Genomic DNA, 17701 nt, shown 5'->3' on the forward strand with positions numbered 1-17701 from the left:
AGTGCTTTGAGTCATTCTCTTTTTCTCATTGCTTTAAGGTTGTAGGGCTGAATCCAGCTCCCACTTTAAAGGTATACTCCATTATGGGGGGGGGGGGGGGGATAAATAAAAAATGACCTGAATATTGTGACATGAATTTCAAGCTATGGAGTTTCTACACCTAAGAGTGAACGCTGCACGCTCTTCTGATAGTCCTTTAGTTTTCATGCGTATCCAGATTGTCTGCGGCTGAATAGTCGGATCACTTCTCTCTAGTGAATGCAGACCTCAGGTGTGATTCAGTTCGCCCCAGGTTTGCTTGCATTCGCCTGAACGGGTGGCCGCACCGACGAGAAGTGCTGGAGGAGGAGCCGTGATGAGGGTTACAGGGATGGCATAATGGAACATATGTATCCTAAGTGATATTTTCAAGGATGTAAAAGATGAGCTCCAGCACAATGGGCTCGTCGCCTCTTTTGCGCCCCCTGCTGTGGATGACTGGGATCAGCACACTATCCAGTGCATTGAGGTATTGAGCAGGGAGGTGCTGCCCATTGCTCCCAGCCACAAATCCCACCTGAAATTGCAAAACAAATCAGAAATTAAGTTCAGCAGATTCCTAAAGAGACGATAGACTTGGCTAACGTGGTATGTGAGTCACACATCAAACTTTATTGCTCGATAAAAGTCAAGCCGCTAAATCTACATAAATAATTCCCAAATAGTATTTTTATATATATTTTTTTCCATGTTATTAAATGTTGCATCTCTTACATGCATTGGATTTTGGTTGAAAGTCCTGATTTTTTTTGGAAGTGTATGCAAGACAATGTTCCACAGCAATGGCGGACACTCCATGTTTTGTAGGGGTCAACAAATAATACATCGGTGATGGGACACTTTTTTTTTTAGAGTTAGGCTGAGTATGTATCAGACATCAAACAGTTTTCTGACCTCTTGAGTGTCGAAAGTGACGCGCAGCCCCAGTTTGGCCATCCCATCCTCCTTCAGCAGTTTAAGATGTGGACACAGTGCCAAGCAAAAGGCCCGGGCCATTCGCTCTGTGAGCCGATCGTGCTCAGCGGAGTCAGTCGCTCCTCCTTTGGGTTGATCCCCCCTCTGAAGGAAGAACACCTGCATACAATGTTAACGTGAATGCAATGAGAAGGCGGCTGTTTGTGTAAATCAATATTAATATGCAGGAGTGGAAGTAACAAATTGCAAACACTATTATCATTATTATTACTATGTATTATAATTGAGTATAATTTTTCTGTTACTTGTATTTTTATGACAATTTTTTTTAATGAAAGTCAAATGAAGTGCCTTTCACACCTATTAAGTCGTTTTTAAAACTAAACATTGCTACAGCTTTAATCAACATTCAAATCTTTTTTTCTTTATCCAATAAGATTATTCTGCTTTTTATCATTTTTTTCCCATTATTGTGTCGTCATTATATGTACCATAGATATTTCAGGTGAATGCAATAAAATATCTACTCTTTACAATGCAATTAAGTCGAGCTAAACAGAAACAAATACCTTGTCTTTTCCCTAGATTATTTCTAATAACAATATTTTACTTTTAGTTGAGTACATTGCAGGAAATGAAACAGGTCTTAAGGTTGAGTACATGCGTTCAGTACTATTCAACTTCTGATTATATGTACCTCCGTCCAACGGATGATCTTCCCATTTTCTTTGTATTCAGACTTCTGAAACATCTTTGTACTGCTAATAGATTCCATGGATTTTCCATCGATTGGGCTTATGACGCTGGAGAACACAAGCAATGTTTAGATGAATTTATATATGTTAGTGCAAAACATAGGTCAGAGAAGGAGGTTTAGATAAACCAAAGCCTGCATTCTTTCTAATGAGGACAATAATTATTTATCGTTTTAATGTTATTTTCAGGTCACTCATCTCTAACGTTGTCTGAATTCCTTTTTCGGATTTTGAAATAGCTTTTCTGTCGGCCTGAGTACAAAGGCCTCGTGAACCTGAGACAGGTGCACACACACACCCCTTATTCACAGTGCATTTCTCCTCCATCCACTGCACACAAACAAGCTCCTGGCTCTCTGATTGGTCAAGTCGTCCACAGGTGACGGTGTAGTCTTTCATCTCCCGTAGCGACCGGCGGAGCTCCGCCATGGTTTCCACGGTGATCTGCACCATTAACCCATCTGTGGAGAGGGGACAGCAATACAGGAGAAACACACAAACGGACAACAATGGGGAGGGGAGGGGAGGGGGGGGGGGGGGACACTCACTCACACACTCACATGCATGAACGTGAACACACTGCTCGACAAACAGTCTGTTAAAATGTACACAGACACACACGTACAAAGATCAACAGGATCTAAATAAAGCAGGTTTGAAATGGGAGTGCTCTACTTGCAAAGTATGAACAGTAGAATTTTTCCTGATACCAGGAGGGTCAAAGCAAAGACCAACTTCGCTTCCGTTGAGAGTAGAAATCCTACCTTCTACAATGCTGGACTTAGCCAAGTATCCTGCAGACGCTTTCAGTGCACTACTGAATATGAAAAAACATGATCCAGTAACTGTATCAAAGAAAGAAAAAGAAGAAAACATGTTGGTATGGTGAAGCAGTTTCAACAGTACAGAAATCAATGCACAGTGCCACCATGTGTTGTATAACTGAAAGTGTACCTCGCTTTGCTTTTTACTACATTTGACTATTTTGGTCATTTGCATTCTTGCTTCCTGTAAATTGACCTCAAATGTTGTGTTGACTTCTTTTCAATGTGTAATGTTGAGTGTTGTGCTTAATCCAAATAAGCTTGTTAATTTACACTTATTCATTTTCTAACTTGACATGATTGGAGTCAATTGTGTCATGACGAACAAACCTGTAACCTCCTTTATAAAATTTTACAGGTCTTTCCCGGGACTACCATGATTATGATCTATTATCTGTCAGATGTGCGGACAATCATTTTGAAATCTAATCCCATACCTATATTGCACCTCTTGATTGTTTAAGTAGGGCCTGTGGTTGATATATCATGCCTGTGAGGTTATCATCACTAGTGGCTGGTAAAATCTGGATTTGCTTCTTCTTCTTTTCATTATTTATAGCAATTATGTCAAACACTGGAACAGCATGAGTACATGCAGGTCTCTGCTGATTTGTAGGACTGATAGCTTTCCTTGACACATTGTTGTCTTGTTTCAAAAACCAAAGCTGAAGCTTTTCAACTATACAAGGTGCTCATTTTCCATCAAGTGCATCTTCGTGCTCAATATTTTTGTCCCGAGGCGTTTCAGCATGTTGACTAGCGATCAAACTGCCAAAGCCGGAAGGACATCCTGCTTAGATACCTGACCCAAAACCACCTGGATTTTATACCAAATTTGGCTGCAATTATGCAGAAAAAAAACTTTTTTTTTTTGTTTGATTTGACTCAGAATCTATTTCTAAAGTATACAAAATCAAAACGTAATTTAAAAATGAACCAATATAATCTTGAAAGTAGTAAATACTGTCAGTGCGTTCATGAATGTTGTGATATCATCACTTCAAATACGAACTGTGTTATCCGGCAGTCTCTTGCAGTATCCAGTGTCGTTACCTTTGCGTGGTTGATTGTGAATGCTGATGGCTTGGGTCTGATACTGGCCATCGTCTGCTTGCACACATATGAGGTGAGAGTCCGCAGTCTCATTGAAACACGCTCCGACAGCCAGCACATGCTCATTGGACTTAGTCAGAGCCTTCATTAGCTAAAGTGGGCAGAAAAAAGAGGGATGACACTTGGAAAAATACCTATACCTGAGCAGCAACCCTGTGGAGATTATCTTCACCTCATTATACCCAGTGGACGGTATCTTTATTAAGGTCTTCTGAGCCTCTAGATCCACAGTGAGTCCCGGCACCGCTGGAAGACTGTAACGGTAATTCCTAAAGTCCTGAAGCAAAAAAAGAAAAAATAAGATGGTGGAATAATCGAAGAATCTACTACAGGGAGGTTGTTTAAAAGTTAATGCATCCAACTTTTTTTTTTTTAGTGCTGATATGCAACAAGAAAGTGGTTACAAAATACCATACTCACCACTAACAGTCTCATTATAGTGTGACCTATTTCCCCAAACAAGGGCTTTCTAAAGCGTACACTGTACAGAGGACACGGATAAACTGGAGAAACAGAAGAAACGTGGGAAACTAAAGAATGAAGCAGAGCCTTTCGATCTACAAGATTTGCTAGGAATGCCTGGCTTACATCTGTATTCCGCCCCGAGTCGCAGCATGAGACGCAGGGGAAAAGCTTTAGCCCAAGCCACCTCTGCTCTGTGCACCAGCAGGCCGAAGAGGTAAGGCTGATTGGGCAGAGGTAGACCTTGGAGGGATTGGAGGGTGGCACGGACGTACAGGAAGCCCGCATGCTCCTCACTGCCTAAGAAACTACTGCCAAACAAGGACAGTGAGAGGTGTTTCACAACCTTCCCTGTAGAAACACAGACGCAACGCTTAAGATCAGAAAAATAAATAAATAAACAGTAGCCTGAGAGTAAGCGAAGAAAGAGAATAAATAAAACACAAGTTGATGTGTGTGTGTGTGTGTGTGTGTGTGTGTGTGTGTGTGTGTGTGTGTGTGTGTGTGTGTGTGTGTGTGTGTGTGTGTGTGTGTGTGTGTGTGTGTGTGTGTGTGTGTGTGTGTGTGACCCTGACCTGTGAGACTGTCTCTGTACAGCTGGATGAAGTGACGGAAAATGTCCTTGGGGAAACTCTTTTCTTCGGGGAGGCACTGCAGCAGTACTACCACCTCCACCTGGCCCACGGCATGCATTCCCTTTGTCGTCACGCACCAGCACTTCCTGTTGACATCTAGAACACAGCATAAATACAACCTCAGGGTAAGTGTAGGGATAATCTTTGAAAGAGAAAAAATTATTGTTAAACAAGGATAAGCACTTGAGGGGAAATATGACAAGTAATAAGTATGAACATAACGCAAATGGTGTTTTCACCCCAGTTTACAGAGGGATCAACCACTTTATGTGTCATCGTAATAGATAAAAGAAGATACACACAGTTGACCATTTTCACCATTGCCAGTAGGTTAGCATTGAGCACAAACACCAAAGGTTTGGGCCTGCCACTCTCCAACTCTTGAATAAGTAGTATCTCAGAGGGCTGCTCCTCCACAGTGTAGTCTGACAGAAAAGAAAAGAAACGTATAGTTGCAAGGTGTTAGATTACATCATGTCCTGCAAATTGAATTTTGAGTCCTTGTTTCCTTTGAGATTTCTTAATCTGAGGTTACTAACTTACGGAAGCAAACTTTTACAGAAATGTGGTGAAGCATGAGTCATGAAGCACAATTCACATTAGTTTCAGTGATACTAACGTTTTTCTATCTATAACTGGCAATTTTTTTTTCTTTTTACAGATTTCAAAATCCAGGCTCTGTAATTTCACTCTGGCTTGTTCTGCCCTATTTTGTGAAAAAAAACAAAAAAAAAATCCTATCTTCGTCAGGAAAACCCCTCCTTTGTGATTGATGCTCTCCATCTTTCACACTCGATTCAAATGAGTCTTACCTCCTTTGACTCCTGTGGAAGTCAGGATGGGGGGCAGACCATCCAAGGGAATGAGGTTAGAAGAGTTGCTCACTAAAGATGTGGTTCCCCAACCGTAAGGTCCGCAGGCCTCCTGAAGGTGGACGGAGGCAGAGAAGTGAGACCGCATATGTGACAGACCTATTCTCTGCAGTCTATCTGCTGTAGTTCAACCTACACTCGTCGTCCCATGTGGCCTCAAGCTTCTCCTGATCTGCGGGGATCCAATGGGACTTTTACCAGGTCCGGCCAGCCCACGCCTCGTCAGCGGTGAGAGCGTGGGTCCCCTAACTGGAGTAGTTGGAGCGGATTCTGATTGCTTACTGGGGATAATTTCATCTGCAAACCACACCCTCCGCTTTCCTCTTGGAGGCGTCCCTGCAGAACAAAGGTGAGAATTACACAGGCGTGTTTTTATTTTTATTCCCCCCCTGCTCCCACAAAAATGTATGATGTTTGACAACGACAAAAATAATTGCTCACGTTTTATGAGGGTTGAATGACAGGAAACACAAACCCGTCCCTCCTTTCCATCCAGATGTGTAAGTCTGATCTTCAGATTGGAGCAAAGTGCACAAAAAACCTGACAACACACACCACATGCACGTGCAGACACCACAGATGAGCATGAGCACGCACACATTTCGCACATCAACTATCAGTTCACTACTGGAATCTCAATCCAGTGACGACGCTGCAAATGTTCATTGCTTCTCTCACCTTGCCACAAGCACGGCAGTGGTGCCTCCTCTTGGTGAATGTAAACTTGACCCCACATTTCATGCAGACCTGCGCCTCAGCATCAGGGATCCACTGTGGAGCGATTTCTCCAAGGACGGTGCCCCGATCCTTGGAGAGAATACCGACAGGGTTGGCCTGGGACTCGTTGTCAGGAACCACGGGAGTGACGACGCTCTCCCCCACTGCTCCTTCTCCACACGTGGTGGACACATCTTCGTTAGATCGGGTCACCTGAAGCTGGCCCTGGTGCTCTCTGGGCCCTTTGCTGCACGTCTCCTCGCAGCCGCAGGAATGTTCTTGCTGCTCGCTTTCCTCCAACTCCTTCTCCTCAACCACGGAGTCCTCCTTCGACGGGAGATCCTGGGGCTTCTTGTCTTCCGCCGCCTCCTCCTCCTCCTCGGGCCATGCCGCCTCTGCGGGGCTCAGCACCAGGGGGCTGGGGGACTCCTTCTCGCCCCATGTGGAGATGGCAGTCACAGTACAGCTGCCTTCCTCCAACTCGGAGTGAGAGGCTGTTTTGGCAGGGTGCTTTGATGGTTTCTGCTCGAACGGTCCAAAAGGGCCTCTGAGTGTTGCATCTGAAGCAGCTTTCGAAGGCGATTCTGGTTGGATTTGACCACAGCCCAGACCCGACACGTCCCCATCTTTGAGCACGAGGAGGCAGGGCCTGTTCAGCCAGTGCTGCTTGGTGTCCTGATCAGATGGTTTGTCTCCTTCATCTGTTAAGGAGCGTGAGGATAACATCGACATTGAAACAGACTTAATGCTTTAACCTCTCTTCAACATCACTACACACATTTACACACAAAAAAATGTGATGCATTAGTGGATCATTAATAATGAGCCATTAGGTGGAAAAGCTGTGTTCACATGTGCTAAGTGGCCATTAAAGACAATGTGCTAATCTATCTCCACATCGTTAATATTCTAATAGGTTTCAATCATTGCTAAAGGAAACACCAGCCATTTGTGCTTGAGCTTAGCACAGAACACACCACCGCTACAAACTGTGCTTCCTTTTCACAAAATATTGATGAACAGCCAAGGGGAGCAAAAGATTGATGACCACATGACTACTGGCTCCACAGAGAACAGTTCAACAGTCGTTCTGTGTTTAATTGGGCCTGTGTATAGAGTGCATATGTGCCTTGAGGATACACAGAAGCTGCTGGTGTTCTGATCTCAACCTTGGATAATAATTTGCATTGACTTGTTTATATGTATTTCATAATAATTATGTCGACAAAAAAAAAAGTTGTACAGTTGCGTTGTGAAAGTAACCCCTGGTGTATGTCGTACAATGTGCTCGAATATAGCTTTTTGTTTTCTTTGACATTTAAAGCAAAGTTACAGAACGAAGAAACAAAAGCAAAATAGATATTTTGCGTGCGTGTGCGCGCGTGTTTGTGTCCGGCCATTATTCTCGCCTGTCATCGCTTCTTCTTAGTGCTGCCAGCTCCAAGATTGACAGCAAGTGCAAAAACAGTTGCATGCACAGTTCGTGTTCGTGTTTCATTGAGACACAGTGATTCGTGTATTGGTGATCCACGTACATGGTGGGAAATATACATGAATCACATACACTGTATGGTTCAGTGCACTTCAAAAAAGGAGAAAAAAAAGAGAAATATATATATAAATATATTATATGAGTGAAAACAACGGCGCTATTTCCACCCCGGGGTAAACTGCAGTGCAGCTCATCTGGAAGAAGAAAAAATTAAAAAAACAAACCCCAAAAAAGCCAAATGCGGGTAGTTGCCAGCGCTGCGGGTAAAAGAGTGAAGATTCCTCCAAAGAGCTTGCGGCTCTGCACCGACGCTGCTCACCGCGCGCCCGTTTCCCGGGACAGTGACGCAGTCAACACACGTGCAAATGTTTAATTCGCTCGCAGGTCTCGAGGCCGGCGGCAATGCGACACTCAGCCCGCATCCCGTTACATCAGACCAGCAGCAGCCGGGGCACCTCTCGCCGGGGTGATGCTCATTCGGGTTTCGGAGGCGTCTCGGGACAGCGCACAGCCCGTGCGCCTCCGGTTCTTCACACGGGAATGTGCGCCACACTTTCACACGAGCGCGCGCGCGCACAGACGGACACACATACATGCATACATACATAGATAGATACACACACACACACGTTTCAGGTGATGCCGTCGATGCGCGCGGCCAAACTCTGTCTCAGCGTTTTTCTGTGACCAACAGACAGCATCATCTTCAACACACCGGCGATGAATGGGAGAGAGAGACAGAGACAAGCATCCCCACCCGGCTGAGAATAAACCGATGTCTTACCCTCCGTTATTGCTCCCAAAAGGCTTTCGTTCTCATCATCCCGCGCAGAAAAGAACTTCAGCATTTTATCCCGTTACATCTGACAGCCGAGGAAGGCGGAATCACGGCAGCGGTGCCTTTTCCTCACAAGCGGAGGATGCGATGATTTCGCCTTTCTCCCCTTCTCCTGTGCGATCTCCCTCCTCCCCTGTGTCTCTCTGCAGCGCTTTGAAGAAACTCAGGAGGTGTGCAGAAATGTCCCTCCCCAGTTTTGCCGTCCGTCCACAGCCCGCAGGACGGCTCACAAGCCAAGACATCAACAGCTATGACGCCAGAGATTAAAATTCTGCTTTATGAATAACCAGTAGGGGAAAGCTCATGCTGTGGCCACGCTGTATCTGTAAAGCTGCTGCTGGAATAAGACAGAACTCCCTTTACTTTACTTGGGATTGGGGAAACTGTCAATGACCACAGCACCATGTGCAAAATGTTAATTGCCTTTATTTTGTTGTCATAAACAAACGAATGTCTTAAGACTTGCTCACATGACCATGACCGTGGTCCTGATAACTGACAATGCAGTGACTTTATTTTGCTTTTTACCAGAAGGGAGGTCATAAGCCAGTCCAACTTGAATCACTGTAAAATAGAAAAGTCTCTGGCATGTTTGTTGGATAGCGTTTGATATGTCTGAGAAATCTGATCGAAGACAGGGAGAGGTTTCTGGCTCCATTGCAGTTCAGTCCGAATGCACATGAAACGCATGTGTGTCAGTTTGCTTCATTCTTTGACGCTTCATCAAAGTTCTCCACCAGATCTACAAGACAACACAAAGCCGTGTTATTACAACAGGTAAAACACCACCTAATACTGTTACATTAGAAAAGTATATGTCTGCTCAATGACATTAATTTTAAACACTATATACAGTACATATACAAGGTAGTAAAGCAACTGTTGAGGTTCTAAAGTAAAGGTCTATTACCTGGAACGTCATCGTCCTCTTCCTCGATATCCTCTGTCTTTGGAACCTTGCTGTCCAGAACTGACAAGGAAAACACAACGCAATGTTTTCAATAGATTAATTGAAACCAAACATGTAATGGTTGCCCCCCCCCCCCCCCAACACAAAGGGAAAATGAAAGCACAAAACCAGACCGGTGTTGTTCCGAGACAATAAGCGTTGTAGTTTCAGGCAGTGATAGCAGATTTTATACTGACTTGAAATCATTGAGGGTCGATGAATCTAGATTATTATATTTGAACAGACAAATGCCAGCACATTGTCAAAACAGCAAAGGGAAGATTTTAGAGTTTGCATCGTCTCCTCCAGGCTCGCGCCTGGTTTATTTAATGAAATCGTGTCATGCTATTTTAACTTATATGAATGGACAAAGGAACAGTACATGTTGTACCTGGTAAACATAGTAGTGCTCAACTTATATTAAAATTTGTTTCTATTAAAAAAAGGAGGAACAAAAAAAAGAGATGATATTTACTGCATGGTAGATAACAACAGATACTAATAAAAATGAGAATGTTTGTTGGCCCGTCAACAAATAGAAGCAGAACACTTCATTACTGGGGTTTTTAACTGATGATGCCATAACAGATGGTCTGTGTTATATTCCACAGTAAAGTCTCTTTATAAATGCCAATAAATTAGCAGATTTGCTTTCTGCCACCATCATTTTCTTTTTCCATCCTCACTGACAAATCATTTCCCCTCGACCAGATAGTTTTCACTTTGGGGGAAAGAAAATATACAAGAGCTTATAAAACAGTTTATAATAAATCGGGAAAAAAAGTGGTTTTCAAAATAAAATGTATGTATTGTTGTGGTCGTATCAAGCGATGAAGAGAGATCATAACTCAGGGAGGGACGATGCAGCCTTATACCTCTATATATACATAAAATTCTGTGTGCAAAGTGATTTTAGCAACTCACAAAAGGAGACTCGTACAAAGTACAGAATATGTAGTCTGATCATTTTGTGATTGAAAATGAGTATTTAGTTTGTAGTTTATCAATTTGTGTCCAAGAGCACAGCACAGACTGCTCAGAATTTTAAAAAAAATTCTATAACAATTAAATACTAAACCTCCAACCTTCCACCTTTACACGAGTGGAGACGGGTCAGTCACCCACCTTGCCGGGGGAACTGCTCGGCCAGTTTGCGCAGGCTGGAGAGGCCGTCGGCTCCCAACTGACTGAAGATGCCAGGGAGCATCTCTGTGAGCTGCTTCGTCTCAGCGTGGCCCGTGATGGCGAAAGTGTTGGCGGACAGAGAGGCCTGAACTTTGGGGTTGTTGAAGTGAATTACAGTCCCATCATCTTTGATCATGTTCACCTGCAGAGAAAAGAAAAGAAAAAAATTAATCTGTTTTTAAAGATACTGGTTCAGAGGCCACAATGATTCATTAAAAATATAACAAAACCTGAAGGCAATCAAACCACACAGCAATGCATTGCTTTAACATGAAGATAAATCAACAGCTTGTCCATCTACCTCCTCAATTCCAGCAATATTATTGACGGCTAACTTCTTTAGAGAACTCTGGAGTTTTTTGTCGTCAGCTGTTGCAGTTCTGTGCACCACCTTCTTCTTTCTGCGTGCTGAGCCCTGAAATCAGACCGAGACTTGTTTAAAACCAGCCGAGTTTTATTATGACAGTACACATCAGTGGATCTACCCACCCCCCCACCCCCCACCACAATATAGTGATTTTTTTTTTTTTTATAATTAACTTCAGCAGTGAATCCTCCATATATTTAAAATGTGCTGCAAACACTTAAATATAGTTTTTAATCTTTTTGTTTCTTTTCTAATTCAAAGTCATTAAAAAAAAATCTCTCAAAATGTGAGAATATTTGATCAAAAAACGTTTTTATTTTTTAACCAAATGCCACAATCTTGACGTTTCATAAATGTTTGAAATGCTTCAGTTTATATGTAATGAGTGAAAATGTAAATTATGTTAAAAAAAATTTATTTAGATGCACCTATAATAATATAAGAAAAAAAATCAACTCCATTGAACATGACGATAAACGTATTTACCAATCACCTCAGGTGTAATGGTAAGCACTTTGTACTTTGAATCCTGCAAGCTCAGTTCCGATCTCTGGAAAGTTTACAGGTTCAAATCCCACAACAGGCAGGTTACCACTGTGACCCCTGAGCTAGGCCCAGCAGCCCCCGGGGCGCTGCACTGCGGCAGCTCACCGCACCTGGTATGTATAATAAAGGTTAACTATGAACAAGATGGGTTGAATGCAGAGAAGGAATTTGCTCAAGGGAATTGATAAACAATGCTTTATTTCTATCTTTCTGTTGAGGTTTGGAGTCTTTGTGACACGTTGGACTACCTACAACTTCAAATTCCAACTGCTTTCCACTTTACCACTGCACAATGACTTCATATGGGTTCGGTTGGATTATTTTCTTGCGAAAACCACAAATGGTGTATTAAAAATGGACATGTTAAGTCAATTCTGGTTCAGTAATATCAATGTACTAATTAAAATAGCAGCAAGAAGGAGGTTGCAGCAAGATATTTGATTCAAATTTGTTTTGGGACGCCTCCTACACAAACGGGAAAATGCATAATCATGCTCAAGTGGTAAAACGCTCTCCATTAGTAAAGTATCTGCATCATTCTGACTCCATGCCATTCACACAGCTTGTTCGTGGCACAAAAAACAAGTGAACAGGGTCGGAAGTCTGGGTCACTTCAGCCACTGCTCTGTGTTGGTGAAGCAGTCAAATCTTGTCTGACTTCATGTAAAATCACAATGTGGCGTTTGCCTCAGTGTCTTCTCATGTTTGACGCGCGTCCTCACCAGACGCACTTTGCGAAGCTGGCATCTTGCGCCAGTTGAGTCATATCCACCATCGACAAATATATCATGACAAACCTCGACATTCAACACTTGAATGCAAAGTAAAACAGGTACAAGATGGCAGCAAAATAATCCCCTCACCAAGTGAAAGTTTTCAATTGTAATGTTAAAATAAATGATTGATGTAACAACTGCTTCCTCTACTGAAGCAAATGTTGCATTGATGTGTTTTGCATAATATTTGGCAAACTGGCCATTCGGGCTCATGAGAGTCAAACTTGAGAACTTGTTTGCACAAGACATTCCAGAGCTCCACACCTGTCTGGCTCACACTGAGGCCAAGTGGCTTTCTCATGATAATCTCAATAAAAATGACTGAACATGGCGATGTCCTGAGAACATATGGAGGAGCTTTTTTTCTCTCCATAATCACAGACGAGACAGCGGATGTCACCTTCAAGAAACAGGCGTCTGTGTATGTTTCCATGTTGTGATGAAAGCATACGTTTTTTATTTGAGAATCGTTCAACAGGAAATTTTACATTACAGTTTAGGGGGGGAAACAAGAGTCTACTGTACATTATGTTTGCGTATATATATATATATATATATATATATATATATTTCTCTCTTTATATATATATATATATATATATATATATATATATATATAAAACAACAACAATAAAAAAATAAAAAAAACAAGATATGGCAAGTATAGACTTACCTTCCCTCCTATCCGCACTTGGGCTTGAAGTTTGGCCAATTTTTCTTGATTCATGTTTTCACCTACGAGAGAAAACATGCTGATGACGTCCCAAAAACAGAGCATGTCGATCATAAATAAACCCACATGCAACTGTCATGCATCAGTGACAACATCATCCCCGTCACTCCACTTGGGCAGCTGTTGTTAGACACAATTAAAAGCAAAGTATCGACATGAACGTCGGACGCAGTCGATGCAACAATGCATCAGACGAGCTCCAACTTGTGGAAGTCCAGCCTCTTGTCTGCAGGTATAAAAACAACACAAGGCCCCGAAAACAAACACACACACCGAGTCTCCGCCGAGCTCAGGCCGGCAGCTCGACCGTGACCGCACAGCCGGAGCACGCGGGCCGCAGACTGTGCGCACGGAGCCGCAACGACAGAGCCGCAGGACCCCCCCTCACTAACCTGCGGAGATTTCCCTCAAACATGCGGCGCCCCCAGAAGAAGCGGCTGAGCAGGAAGCGATGACGTCAAGCATCAGATGCGCCGCATTTCTTCTTCGTTTGACAGAGAGGACGTGAGGCTTGTGCTGCCACCCAGAGGGCGTCTCCGGAACTACACAAACAAACGTCCCTGCGCCGAGCGGCTGGATTTCTCTCCGGTCTGGAGACGCTGGGATCGAATTTGGCCGGGGTTGTTTGAAATGTTTAAAAAAAATAGTGAATTTTTAAAAGTTAAAAATGAGCATGCTTTCCTCGAAGAGATTAACAAAAAAAAATGTATTGGTTAGTCAATGCTTGGCGACCTAATGAATAAACTTTAATGGGCTTGGATTTCAGCATATTATGTCCTCAATATATGTGCTGAGTGGAGACTTCCTGTTAGCACAAATCATCTTGACAACCACAAATATATTTTTTGTAATGTTCTTTTTTTATTTCCCATTTTGATTTCAATTAAACCCACTTATTCATAACAAACACGCCAAAATGATTTTAAGAGGAAAGGAGGATTGCATGGCACAGAAGCATTGATGCAAACAAACTTAACAGTCACATCCAAAGCAACCTTCTAAGAACGTTGTGGTCCACCGAGGACCAGCTTTGTGAGCATATGCTTTATTTTGATTGCATGGAAATTCAGATTCATACCTACTCCATATTGATGACTACGGTCACAATGTGGTCACACTGCATGTATTTACAACAGAAAACGAAGATGTCTGCAATACCAATTACACAGATCCTTTCCAGATTACCTCTGGACATGTTGAAGCTTTGCTGACTCACATTATTCTGCATGCACTGCTGCAGATATCTAGTTACCCTGATGCCACATTAACAATATAGAATACATAGAAAGGTCATATCCTATTCCAAATAAACACAATTATACATGTGTATGTACTACAAATGAGGACTTAATTCAGTACATTAGCATCCACAGCACTTTACAAAGTCACATGTGTGTCACATGTAATCACATGCAGCGCAGGCTTGTTCTGCTGATGCTGTAATGGCATAAGAATCAAATACATTCACTGAGTATCAAATCACAGATTAGAGCTGCCGTGTGGAAACTTCATCAGTGCAACAGAGACATTTTGAATTAAAAAAAAAAAGCAGAATGAAAAAGTCAGACAGTAATCTATGACTGTAATAACTTTGAGTGCTGTGACAACTTTTGACTTATTTTGTTTACAGCTGCTAATGTGTGAAGCAGAGCTGAGGGTTTAGAAGAGTTAACCCCACATTTTACAATATATCAAAACACTGGCTGCTCATGATGAGCATTTAGCAAAGGTGGCATGCAGGTAAACACACTTTTCGGCTTGTGTAATTTTCCTGTTGATTTCTCTTCCATAGTAGCTTTTAGAGACCATTTTGTCCCATATCAAACTTACTGAACCGGCATTTAGGTGATGTATTTAATAGCAGTGTCTGGCAGAGGCAATCTGGCGAGGTAGTGGCATTCAGATGTACCAGCACCGGAGTGGCTGGTATCCACTGAGCTGTGGAGCATACTTCTCTGCCAGCGGTGAAGATTATGAGACTTTGAGCCCCAGCAGCAGTAAAACAAGGCGAAGATTTTCCTCAGCACAGCCTTCCTCAGCAGGATGTAGACCCAGGGATCGAGGATCTGGTTCCATGTGGCCATACGAATCACTGTCAGCAGACTGGAGGATGCAGACTCCTCTTTGGCTTTGGTGCTCAAGATGATGATTTGGATCTGTTGTTGTGGGTACACAATGGTGCAAAGACAAAAAGACAAAAAAATTGTAAAAGTGGTTGGATTTACAATTTTCGTTAATCGTTCAATGCATATCTTTATGAGACATAAAACAATAAATAATGAAGAAATGGTTCAAGTCATAGAGATAAGTTACCAAACAATCTATTTTAATCTTATTCTATCAGTCTATTAAATGGCCGAGCTGCAAAATGTCACATTTTGATTTTTTGATTCATGTTTATTGCAAATACAGGTGCATCTGCACAACATAGCACCATGGAAAACAGTTCAAATGTACGTATGTTTCTGATTCTTTGACTCGACACGGACTTATGTTCATTCACTGACTCAAAATCTGTTTGTGTGTACTATTGTACAAAACATTGCACAATCAAAGCGATAAACAGTCTGTGGAACTACTGAGGTGTTATAAAAACTGGTTTGCTTCAGATCATCCGCATTAAGGGATATAGCCTCACTCATCTTCCTCCTGCCCACCAATTCTCCAAAGATTCAAGTGAGTTGGCCAACCAGTGAAGACGATGGTCAACAAACTAGCTATGAGGAGTTTTGGCACATTGGACAGTTATGAAACCCTGTCGGAAATGCAGCATTTCTATACAGCTTGTGAGCACATACTGTAAAAAGCACAAAGTGCTCCGTAATCTCCTGGTAGACACTGTGTTGATTGTGGACTTGATAAATACAACAGAAGGTGGCACTATATCTAAAATTGTCAAAATGTGGAAATGTCACACTGGACTTAGAGAAGCTTGGATTTGGATGCCTGTCCACACTTTCTTCACAAGCTATAAGGCACTGACTCCTTATTCTAAATATGACTATTTTTGAAGCAAATCTGGACACAGAAAGGTATATACATCAAAAAATCCTTTTATCTTCAATCATATTCCTTTTTTTTTTTTTTTTTTAATATCACACATGATGAAAACCTGGCAGGACTTATGACAAAATTGCATTTTGCAATCAACAAATGATATACCGTGCAGGATGAAAGCAATATTTTTAAGTATTATTTACCAAAACACACTGTAAACTGAAGCAATGTCTTGTGGCAGCACAGGTGTGTTAGACTACACTTCTTACGCTTGGTAATTCTTTATATGGAAAACTCACGGTGCCCTAAGATGAAGCCACAGTGTGTAAGAGTTTACCAGTAATGGGCCCCAGCAGATGCAGGACACCAGCATGATGGCCAGGAGCTGGCAGATCATCTCCAGGTGGTAGGCGGTACCCCGGCAGTGATGCTTACGGCGCAGTCTGGCTTGCAGCAGAGCAAAGCTAGTAAGAGTGTTGCAAACAATAGAGAGCAGCAGTGCCAATAAGCCCAGCAGAGAGAAGATCAACGGCAGGAGCACATCGAGCCAGTCTTTGGGATGATCCATGTGGAAGAAGCACCAGCTCCTGGAGCGTTGGATCTTATAGGGTCTCCACAGTAGGACAGGGAGCACGGCCACCAGGCCAGCAAGCAACCAGGTGAGCCCCAGCAGCCTTTTCATGTGGTGGGAAGCCAACACTGTGGTGTGGAAAATGGGCCTGGTCACTCCGATGCAGCGCTCCACTGCCATGACACCTCCAAGGAACAAAGGGCTGAGGCCAAAAAACACCATGCATACACCGAAGGTGGTGCACACGATGCGGTGAGGATCGAAAGACTCCCATTTCTTTTGAAAGCTGTAGACAAATAGCACCAGGGAGCCAGTGATGAGGTGACCAAGCAGGTCTGTGATGACCAGGCTGCTGGCAAACAGCAGGAAGGAAGCTTTAGACTTGATCCGGATCCGGTTGTAGGATCTCACCAGGATGAAAAGAGCAAGACTGTTGGAGAAAATGCCCACGGTCATCGAGACGACAGACGCAGTGACAGACTGACTGCAGGTGGTGTTCGATGGTCGACCACCTGACCTGCAGCTCGTCTCTGAGCTCCCATTGGTTGACATGGCTGGCAACAAATCTGCAGGAGAGCATAGACAGATGATGTACGATTCATTGGAAACAAATGCTAAATTGAAATAATTTATTTTAATGCAATGTTGTTTTGTTTAATAAATTGCAAGGACATCAATCGGATGTATATATATGTATATGTAATTGTTGCTCTCTTGCTTAAAACTAAACAATAACTACGTGTCCAAACATAAATTCCACCCAAGCCTCCCCTCCGTAGACTATAGTGCAGGCTTTAGTCTTACCTAGAAAAGAAACGTAGGTCTAGCTTGTGTTCCCAAAAAGAAAATAAGTAGACAAAGTCAAAATGGCACTACAACGTGCTTCAAAAGAGCATCCATAGAACAAAGAAGAGA

At 42.7% G+C, this 17701-nt stretch overlaps 3 protein-coding genes across 4 annotated transcripts; all 3 read right to left on the minus strand.

Annotated features, from left to right (window-relative positions):
• Positions 1-153: 153 nt before the first annotated feature.
• Positions 154-7058, minus strand: zfyve9b (zinc finger, FYVE domain containing 9b; the record flags this gene model as incomplete). The annotated part of the gene is made up of 14 exons (XM_080506268.1): positions 154-556; positions 934-1113; positions 1652-1757; positions 2008-2170; positions 2474-2554; positions 3587-3737; positions 3819-3923; positions 4067-4149; positions 4235-4459; positions 4684-4839; positions 5046-5168; positions 5556-5667; positions 5752-5951; positions 6350-7058. 14 exons carry the CDS (start codon positions 7056-7058, stop codon positions 395-397), a joined length of 2556 nt encoding a protein of 851 aa, XP_080362394.1. The 3' UTR covers positions 154-394.
• A 2013-nt stretch (positions 7059-9071) lies between these two features.
• On the minus strand, positions 9072-13706 carry btf3l4 (basic transcription factor 3-like 4). Of its 2 annotated transcripts, none has more exons than XM_080505631.1 (6): positions 13611-13706; positions 13159-13220; positions 11098-11211; positions 10737-10938; positions 9573-9632; positions 9072-9404 (listed from the first exon to the last, which is right to left on the minus strand). In XM_080505631.1, exons 1-6 carry the CDS (start codon positions 13681-13683, stop codon positions 9358-9360), a joined length of 558 nt encoding a protein of 185 aa, XP_080361757.1. In that variant the 5' UTR covers positions 13684-13706; the 3' UTR covers positions 9072-9357. The 2 variants fall into 2 exon arrangements, with proteins under 2 accessions (XP_080361757.1, XP_080361758.1); XM_080505632.1 differs by lacking the exon at positions 13611-13706 and adding an exon at positions 13492-13610.
• A 1353-nt stretch (positions 13707-15059) lies between these two features.
• ptgfr (prostaglandin F receptor (FP)) lies at positions 15060-17338 on the minus strand (the record flags this gene model as incomplete). Its single annotated transcript, XM_080506269.1, has 2 exons — positions 15060-15374; positions 16553-17338. The coding sequence occupies 2 exons, from the start codon at positions 17336-17338 to the stop codon at positions 15060-15062; spliced, it is 1101 nt and encodes a 366-aa protein (XP_080362395.1).
• Between the last annotated feature and the right edge of the window lie 363 nt (positions 17339-17701).

The sequence above is a fragment of the Blennius ocellaris genome, assembly GCF_963422515.1.
Source record: "Blennius ocellaris genome assembly, chromosome: 12".
In the NCBI taxonomy this organism is placed as follows: domain Eukaryota; kingdom Metazoa; phylum Chordata; class Actinopteri; order Blenniiformes; family Blenniidae; genus Blennius; species Blennius ocellaris.

What these genes read in the sequence shown, in the direction of transcription:
- btf3l4 (XM_080505631.1), bottom strand. Translation starts at nt 13,683, where the DNA reads ATGCTTGACGTCATCGCTTCCTGCTCAGCCGCTTCTTCTGGGGGCGCC. An exon ending in TTTGAGGGAAATCTCCGCAG is followed by an intron (nt 13,221 to 13,610) that starts GTTAGTGAGGGG and finishes TTTCTCTCGTAG; the next exon opens with GTGAAAACATGAATCAAGAA. An exon ending in ATATTGCTGGAATTGAGGAG is followed by an intron (nt 10,939 to 11,097) that starts GTAGATGGACAA and finishes TTTTCTCTGCAG; the next exon opens with GTGAACATGATCAAAGATGA.